At 39.5% G+C, this 9,994-nt stretch overlaps 1 protein-coding gene across 1 annotated transcript; it reads left to right on the forward strand.

Annotated features, from left to right (window-relative positions):
- Nucleotides 1-3,981: 3,981 nt before the first annotated feature.
- LOC140338196 (tubulin alpha-1 chain-like) lies at nt 3,982-9,219 on the forward strand. The gene is made up of 5 exons (XM_072422298.1): nt 3,982-4,122; nt 6,334-6,556; nt 7,178-7,326; nt 7,770-8,450; nt 8,840-9,219. The coding sequence occupies exons 1-5, from the start codon at nt 4,120-4,122 to the stop codon at nt 9,131-9,133; spliced, it is 1,350 nt and encodes a 449-aa protein (XP_072278399.1). The 5' UTR covers nt 3,982-4,119; the 3' UTR covers nt 9,134-9,219.
- Nucleotides 9,220-9,994: the final 775 nt, after the last annotated feature.

Here is a 9,994-nt window from a genome sequence, read left to right on the forward strand (position 1 = left end):
TTTTCCTAAAACTGCCTTTATCTATTAACTAGGTTGCTGTTGTGCCCTATGTGAAACTACATAAACTGTCTACATTTCAACAGGTCCTGCAAAAAAAAAAAAAAAAAAAAAAAATCATTACCATTCATACAAAAAAATGGATGACTACAGACACATTTCCTCACCTCTTTCCCACTTAGCTGACCCTTTTACCTCAATATTTTTTAACTCTGTCTCAGCATTTTAATGGACATTTCATTTTATGCCTTAAAACTGTAAACAGATCTATGTCTATCTCCCAGCTCATAGAGACAGGGTCTTTCTTGCCTAGATCAGGACCTGGGTACTGGAGTATTTTGTTAGCATGCTTGTCCAAGATTGAAGATGAATAAAAGTTTTTTGTTCTACCATGTTCTTTGCAAAATGAATCTTGAATGGAGTGTCTGTTTTTTTTTTATAATCACATGATTATAAATGATTATGAGTTTCTATGATCTAATGAAAAAAGCTACAATGTCAGCATCCCTGTAAAAGTAACCATTAGGCTGTATTTAAACAAACTTAAAAACTAGTATTGCAGGAAATGCCTAAAATGTGACTTGTATCATAGTACATACTTCGGTGAAAATCTCAGAACTATTTACACAATCAGGGAATTACATATCTAGAGTTCAGAACAGAACTGAACAGAATGCCTCCAGGCTGCCATATTGAATTTAATTTTTGACACACTAGATAATTACAGCGGCAATATACTGAGATTAAAAAATAGCTTAAAAATTACTTAATAAATTAACAAATTACTAAATGACTTGTATACCCAAACGTATGTATCTTGAAAGTGGAGTCACTGATTCAGTGTTACCTTTGCTTTTTTGGACTTTTACAAGCTTTTAAGTTTTCATAAAAATCATTATTGTAAGTATTCAAAGGGTTTGAAGGGCAGGGTTATGCAGCGATTTTCCGTGCTATCTGGATGCAGGGGAAATTACTGGATAGACAGCATATCCCAGCTTCCATCACACAGGATATGATGCTGGGTGGGATTGTCCTGTTTTGTGGAATCAGGCGGAGCTGGGTGTGGTCAAGTTGAAGAGAGAAGATACATATGTCTTAAAGGATAAATTGTGTCTGCATGACACCAAAGCTTCACACCTTATGACACCAGTCCAGCAGAGGGTTCAGCAAACGCAGAGTGTGTCAATAGGGCTTTTGGGAGGGAAACATTGTCAAAATACCACAGAATGTGAACAAATAATTTTTAGCAGGGTAATTATATAATTTAAGAAAAAAATTATTGCAAAAAACATAGGTCAGGGACCCTGCCGGTCTGGAAACATTGGCATTTTAACATGTTGACATGTCAACATGTTGTGACAGTGCTTTTACAATTAAACAGGAATCCTGTACTTTGGAGTGCTGATGGCTTTGTCTTCTGTTTTCATGTTACCTAAAATAGTTTGCAAAAGTACAGCAATTTGCTGGTCCCTTCCACCAGCACTGATTTCACAGGGTAGCGCAAACAGAATAAAGTAGAGTCTAAAATAAGGTACAATAATATCACTAGCATTCTGATAAGCGAAAGGAAGAACCAGCCAAGTCCAAATATTAGATTAAACATCAGCTTTAAGTGCTCTGCAAATAAACATTTTGGCAATTGCTGGCCTACATGTGTAGCCCACAACTAAAATAATTTTGTTCAAATCAGTATCAAATCTCTGGTCTATTGAACCAGGAAATGATACCAATGTTTACCAGCAACACCATAACACCAAATTTGGACCTTTGCAAATGTGTACTGTGTTTATGTCTTTCTTTGCAGTTGGGTAAAAATTTGTCAATCTGTTATGAGGATTCTTCTATTATCTCTGTTATCTTAAACGTAAAGGTAAAACTGACAATTCATTTTGGGAACAGAATAATCTCATCTTTCTCCCACCCAATACCTTTGTTCACTGAACAAGAGACCTTAGTGGCGTATTCTCACACACTATAAGTGCTTCCTAACATAGTATCGAACCTCCTGAGCCTCTGCTTTTCAATACATTAGCTCATTACGGATAATAAAATGTAACTTTTCCTGGACGGCAGAGAGCCCCACTGGCCCAGAACACCAGGATTCTGGCCCTTCTAACAAGACTTAGAGAAAAGATCTTGACTTTTCCCAATGGGATGTTTCATGAATGCACTGCTTTGAAAAGTGACAGTAGGTCCTTAATTTCAGTGGGGCGTTTTCTTGCTGGTGTAAGGCGAGAGGGAGATTATGGAAGAATCTTTCTCAGCATAATCATCTCTTTTATCAGGCTATTCCTCCTAGAACATTGGGATTGTGAACAAAGTATGTTGTTCTCTTTTTTTTTTTATTTCTTTTCATTTATACTTACAACTTCTCAAGCTTTTTTTGCCAAGTTCTTCAATATCTGATGCAGCAGAACTGGTTGGTTTATATTGCAAACAATATTTGTGGAACAGAATAAAGGAAAGAAAATAAGGAGCAGATCTGGAATATGAAACCAAAGCTAGTAAATGGTAGTGATGGGTTAAGCTTGTCCAAGTATGGTATACTAAAGGTTTGGACAAATGTCTGATGTATGCCAAGCCCATTTTCTGCAAACAAACTAGGTGGACCTTTTGCAGTATTTTTTATGGTATTATGCAGGGGACGCTGGCCAACAACAAAGAACAAGGAATGTCACTGGAAATTCAGTCAATTCAGGTCGTACAAGGATCATGGATTGTTCTCCAGTACACATCACTTCCTGCATAGTTCAATCACATCTAGAGTGTGTACATTATTGGTGGATTATATTCAAACAATTGTATCCTACCAGCATGTACAGAATCGTGCACAATACGATCACTCAAAATAATGAATAAATATTAATCATTGATTGTTAGTTTTCAACAATATTTATTGCACGTGTGTACATAGCCTTATTGCAAAGAAGAATCGGAGCACTGGCAGCTGAGAGGCTGTCAGCTGCACATGAAATCCCCAATGATGATCCATATGTGGAGTGGATTAAACATGGCGTCCAATAAGGAGTGGATAGTGACATCTGCTCTCTATTTTATATAGGCCAATTAGTTAACTAGAATTTATTAATCTACAAATCTATCACCTCTCCCTATTCCTGCATGATAGCCTAATCCCTCCAATGTACAAAACATACAAATACTACTAGGATCTGTTTTTATCAGTATCCAGACAAAAAAAAGTCAATCCTACACCTGGAGGGGATTAGGAAAACCCATTTCTCTTCTGGTGATGGGCATTTAACACAACGTGTGCATCTTGTGTGTTTATCCTTGCAAATATGTTGTGCATTGTTTTTTTCCCCATTTAGCACACGCAAGTTCAGCTTCAAAAAACAAAAGAAAACATGGAAGCTGTAGTAATTTTTATCATGGAAGCATATAATGTCTACCCCTATCATCACAAACTGTAGCTTCCTCAAAGCCACTTTGAACATCTGCTTCTAGAAGTTTCTTTTTATAGGTTTGACCGTTATAAAAGCAGTTAGACCACTTTCTAGCTATGAAAAGTATTTTATTGCAATAACCTTGCAGTCAGGTACGGCAAGTCAGGCTCCCCTTACAAATTGGGAATCTGCTGCATGTGTTCTAGAATAGATATGCACAGCTTGTATAGGCAATATGATAGTAATGACCTTTGTGGTTCTGGTAACAGTTTCCTCGATAAGTATGGGTGTTGTGTGTATGAGCGGATGTGAAGATTATATAGTCGGCACAGTTCCCTATCACCTATGTGTCACATGTACACCTCACCCGACCTCCGCCTGCATCAGGAATTCAACCAGCCGGCACCATGCTACGAAACCCCACCCACGTTTTGTCCTACTGGTTGCGCGTCTCTCTTCCAGTGTTTCATTTAAAGGTTACTCGGTCCAATCAGAACCCGAAAGTTTTGCGGCCGGACCAATAGGCGTGAATGACGCCCTGTCCGGCGGTATATTAGACATTTTCTGGGCGGGAGCAGCTAGTTGCTGTGTTGGCGGAGACCCGTTGCGCGTCTAAAGTCAACGGAGCCGGGAAGTCGGTTTTACATCTCATTAACTTTGCTGGTTGCGTGTCTTCGACTTCTTTCTTTGTGTCGTGCGACATTGAGAAGCTGTAAACATGGTGAGACAGCGGAGGGTTCATGAGCCGGGGTTACTGGGGAAGTTAGAAAAGTGGCGCCAAAACTAATCCGTCTTTTCTCCGTGCACTGATGGGCCGGGTTGCGGGTATTTGCCGTACAGTTTTATCAGTGCGAGTTCTATAACTCTGTATGGAAAGTTCTGTTCTATAAGGAGCGCTTTAGTTGTCACATGCCCAAGTATTTTTTTGCGTGCGCATGTGTTATCAGAGCTCCTCGTGTGCAACAGGTGCCTAATGTAATACAATAAAAAAATATTTACTTTTATTCTATTCTTGTTCAATCCAGGGTAATGAGTAGTTCCTCTCTAGTTTGTCAGGACTGCTCTATTTTTTACTAGTTGGGGATCTGGTGAATGTAGTAGCTGAGTTAGAAAGGTAAGGGGTAATGAAAGCAGGGTGTCATTAGACATTGAACTCTTCCAATATGGAGTTATAATTCATGGATGGATGTGGGGACAGCTTTCTGCTGGAAGTTTCGTACAGAGAAGCCGGTGGGAGGGGGAGGAGTGACAGTTGTATGACAAGGGGCGGGGCTAGACCTGGGTGGGGTGATACCATGTCAATCTGTGTGTAGGAGGTCTCCGCCCTCTGGACCGGATGAGCTGGTTTGAGCGGTCTGTGCTGTCATTGGCTGATGTGTAGGGCAGGGTGACTGCAGGAAATCTTCACATGGCCAGATGGTAATATGTGCAGGCGTCTTTTGTTATAACAAAAGAATATTACAGCTGTCTGTTAAAGCTCATCCATAGTGAAGGATGGACAGAGGATAGAAGTTTTCTGACATTATATAACCTATATGCTCTAAATGTTGTGTGGACTCTAGGTTTTCTCTACCATAGCCTTTTGCGGAGAAAGCATTATAAGCTTTTGAAGCTGACAACAAACTTTAAACTGGAAGGTGCCAAGAGCTGTTGTGGATCTAATCACTTTTGACAATCTGGATACTGTTGTATCTTTCAGTGAGGCCCAGCATTATTTGTATCTAAGTTTAACAAGATAGTTTTTACAGTTTTGTTACTGTAACATGTGCGTATTACCTAAATGGTGATTATCCAGATTTGGTTTAAAATCAGTGATAGGGGCGTTCCCTTCATGCATGTTGAAAAGATGACCAGCTTGTCATAAAGCAGTTCGTAACCAGAGTGCTCTGCCCTTTGTCTCCTCTGTCATCTGCTTGCACTGGAAGTTTACACAACGGGCTGCCAAGTTCAGGTTTAGACAGGATCTTTTAACCAATTAAAGCAATACGTGAAACTACAAAGATACGCCTTTAGAATCTGTAGGTAAAGAGCAACTTTTCTGTTCAGGTGTCTTTACTAGTTGTATGTAGGGACATGAAACTATAAAGTCCCCTAAACACTAGGTTTTGTTTAGTCTGTGTGCAGCATGCAGTTGCTTTGTATTATGTTGGCTCTGTAAAAAAAATAAAAAAAACTTGACATTTCTAGACGTAGGGTTCAAGAAGATTTGTTCTAGCCTGGACATAATCATGGGAGTGAATGTCAAACAAAATATCTGACTACCATGTTGGGCTTAATTTGATTTAAAGTTAAAATATATGGGTGGGCTATAGGCTAAACAAAACATGTGTGGGGATATCTTAATATCCATCTTGGGCTTAAAAAGTATTAGGCAAATTATGGCAGGGGACGATAAATTCAGATCTAGCAATACTGAATGTGCTAGGCTGGAAAATGGTCAAATTTTGCTATGATTCAATCATCATTCAATTCAATGTTGGTCAAATTTTGCGTTTTTTTACAAAGTGTGCTTGATGAACCTGAAAAGAGCCGTGTGCCCAGTGAACAATCTGTATAAGCAGGTCTAGGCAGTGTGGCTGATTTCAGTGAAATTCTGTTGATTGATGTGTATGTGAAAGGGGGGGGGGGGGTGTTGACTTTTATTATTATTAAACAGGATTTATATAGCGCCAACATATTACGCAGCGCTGTACATTAAATAGGGATTGCAAATGACAGACTAATACAGACAGTGATACAGGAGGAGAGGACCCTGCCCCGAAGAGCTTACAATCTAGTAGACTTTAGAAAAAAAACTAAACGTGACCCATATTAAAGCAAATCTTTTCTCTACTAAAAGAATCCTCATTTTTCTTAGATTGTTTGTTGCCTAAATGTGACTTCTTAACTGCTTTTTCTTCTATATTAAAAAAACAATTTCGCTTTTTTACAGCGTGAGTGCATTTCCATCCATGTTGGTCAAGCTGGAGTTCAAATTGGTAATGCTTGCTGGGAGCTGTATTGCCTGGAGCATGGTATCCAGCCTGATGGACAGATGCCAAGTGACAAAACAATTGGTGGAGGAGATGATTCTTTCAACACATTCTTCAGCGAGACTGGTGCTGGAAAACATGTCCCCCGAGCTGTGTTTGTTGACTTGGAATCTGCTGTAATAGGTAATCTAATAAAATGAATTCTAGTAATGCCTCCAATAACCTTTTTTTTCAGGGCAGGTTCCCCACAAACTATACAGATATTCCCTCATTTTTTTGCCCTCCCTGCACAGAACAAGATGAAAATTCCTGGAGTTGTGGCCTAATCCACCCAACACCCAGTTGTTTCTTTTCCAGGGGCTTAAATACCAGCTTGATTCTTTATACTGCATGTTGCTTAAGTCTGCTTTATTTAGCCTGCTGATAATGGTTTACTACTGGTGTATTTTTAAAACCATAGGGTCAGTTGACTACTTTAAATGTTAATATCTCAAAAAATGACTTGGGACATTAAGCAAAACGCTTTGGGGCAAAATTGGTACAACATAGAAGAATGTCATCCATCTTGGGGTATATGAGCCTCCTTGGCAACAATGGAATCTAATGACTGGTTAGTTTAAAACTACGGTGTGTATTGCTGCTTACAGCAATAAAGTGACTTAAGTCCTCTACACCTTTTGCAGTCTTTAATTAAATCAAGCTGCAAGTTTACCTTAAAGGGTCGGCTAACCTGCTAACATAATTGAACTGACACGTTGGCTATGAAAGCCTTTTAATTGTAATGTGAACTGTGTTTTTTAACAGATGAAGTTAGAAATGGAACGTATCGACAGCTATTCCACCCAGAGCAACTTATTACTGGTAAGGAGGATGCTGCCAACAACTATGCTCGTGGACACTACACTGTGGGAAAAGAAATTATTGATTTGGTTCTGGAAAGAGTGAGGAAGTTGGTGAGTATGGTATCCTGATTATGATCTTGAGCAGGAAGAGTTGATTGGCACCTCATTGCACTAATGTGATGCATTTGTGGTCTTGATTGCCCTTACAAAACATGGGTTTGTTATATAATGTAACTACACTAAAAATGCTTTCAACACCTAAGGACAGTAAACCTTGGATTCTTGGCATATTGCACTTTAAATGCACCCAAGTGCGAAAAAATAAACACATTTTGGTGCATATTTTTGTATAAAAAAAAAAAAAATGCTATTCAGCATTACTTTTGCATAAAGGTGGGATGTGCTCATGAGGGTCCCACCATTTCAATAGAGTCTAAGGAGTGGGTCCTGTTTCTTACATTTGTGTCAAGGTGTATTTGGAAAGGAGGTGAAAGGTCTGTTAAAGTATTCTGTATATTTATTGCTTAGTAACTTTGTTTTCTATTTCTTCTTAGGCTGATCAATGTACTGGTCTTCAAGGCTTCCTGATATTCCACAGTTTTGGTGGTGGTACAGGCTCTGGGTTCACATCATTACTCATGGAGCGACTGTCTGTGGATTATGGCAAAAAGTCCAAACTGGAATTTGCCATCTATCCAGCACCACAAGTGTCCACAGCTGTGGTAGAGCCGTACAACTCCATATTGACAACCCATACAACACTGGAACACTCAGACTGCGCCTTTATGGTGGATAACGAAGCAATTTATGACATCTGCAGAAGGAATCTTGACATTGAGCGCCCAACATACACAAATCTGAATCGTTTGATTGGCCAAATTGTGTCTTCCATTACAGCATCCCTGCGCTTTGATGGTGCCCTCAATGTGGATTTGACCGAATTCCAAACAAACTTGGTGCCTTATCCACGTATCCACTTCCCTCTGGTCACTTACTCCCCCATTATTTCCGCTGAGAAGGCTTACCACGAGCAGCTCTCTGTTTCAGAGATAACAAATGCTTGTTTTGAACCATCAAATCAGATGGTGAAATGTGACCCAAGGCATGGGAAATACATGGCATGTTGTATGCTGTATCGTGGAGATGTAGTACCCAAAGATGTGAATGCAGCAATAGCTGCCATTAAGACGAAGCGCACTATTCAGTTCGTGGATTGGTGTCCAACAGGTTTTAAGGTAGATATTTTGCTTCATAATTTGCTCTGAGCAGTTTAAATGTAAATCTTTGGATCTTTTCCATAATCATGTTTGTTAAATACAGCCTTGCTGCTCTATCGTACTCCTCTTTGGTTTGGTGTTCAGTGTGAAGAGTCAATTCCCTGTTCTCCAAGCAACTAATAATATTATTACCCCTGCACTGATCTCTTCAGCTGCTAGAGCCATGGAAAGGGCTCTATGTTCCAAATTGACTTTTCCACATAGGTTACCTGGCTCTTGCCTTCTATGAAGCTGATGTAATGTGTGTTCGGATGGGGGGGGTCTTTAATGTTTGGTCTGATTTAGTTTTAAAAATTGTTAAAAATGCCTAAATGCTTCTTTAAAAAAATGTTTTTTCTTTGTTACAGGTGGGCATAAATTACCAACCACCCACTGTGGTCCCAGGTGGAGATCTGGCTAAGGTACAGAGAGCAGTATGTATGCTTAGCAATACCACAGCCATAGCAGAGGCATGGGCACGTCTTGATCACAAGTTTGACTTGATGTATGCCAAGCGTGCCTTTGTTCACTGGTATGTGGGTGAAGGCATGGAAGAAGGAGAGTTCTCAGAAGCTCGAGAGGATCTGGCTGCATTGGAGAAAGATTATGAGGAGGTTGGCACAGACTCTGTGGAGGGAGAAGATGAAGGCGAGGAATACTAATGCTGACAAGGCATTATTTAAAGAAGTGTCTTTTAATGATTACCGTTCTGATGGCTGCTTTTGAATAAAGATTTTCTGGTAACAAACCTGTCTTAACTGACTACCTTAGAATTTAAGGTAAACTTCAGGATTATCTTTATTGGAGTTGTGCTCAATACAGTTGCAATACAAAGGAGATTGTTAGTCTGTAATTTGGGCACAGAGGCTTCATAAACTGCCCAGGACTTTGGGTTTAGTATACAGCAGTGCTTTGGTCTAGAAAGAATTCACAAAAGGCTGTAGTGTGTGTGTTGTGTAAATTTTTTTTTTTTTTTTTTTGAGCCTACAACCTGCCACATTTCCCCTGCGCTAGCTCCATGGGAGTTGTAGAATTGTCTTGGAAACTTAATATAAAATGTAAACAGTTTTGAGGTGCTGTCATATAACTTGCACAGCTTTCTTTTGGACCCCATTCTAAATACCCCTTTTTAGGTAGTTCTGAAGTTTAATCATGCCACTTCTTTCTTTGTAGACAGGTGGCCTGCCTTTCATAGAAGAATGAATAGGAGGGATAGGCACACTTCGATATAGGGGTGACGCTTAAAGCCTCCTGTTTGCATGGCTTACAATTCAGGGAAAGTATGGAACAATGAAAGCTACTATCGGGGCACATATGGAAACATTTTTTTCGAAAGTGTATGTCAAGGGAAAAAAAATCTGATTTTCTCACTTCCAATTTATTATCAGTTTGCCTTTAGGATTACCAGTAGGCAAATTGTGTGCTTTGATCTCTTTTGTAATGGGTTGATGGCCTATACAAAATAGATAGGGAAGGGCAAGGAATCAGTTATGAACTTGTGGGGTTCTCTGGAAAGGTAGATA

Source organism: Pyxicephalus adspersus, chromosome 1 (genome assembly GCF_032062135.1).
Source record: "Pyxicephalus adspersus chromosome 1, UCB_Pads_2.0, whole genome shotgun sequence".
NCBI lineage: Eukaryota > Metazoa > Chordata > Amphibia > Anura > Pyxicephalidae > Pyxicephalus > Pyxicephalus adspersus.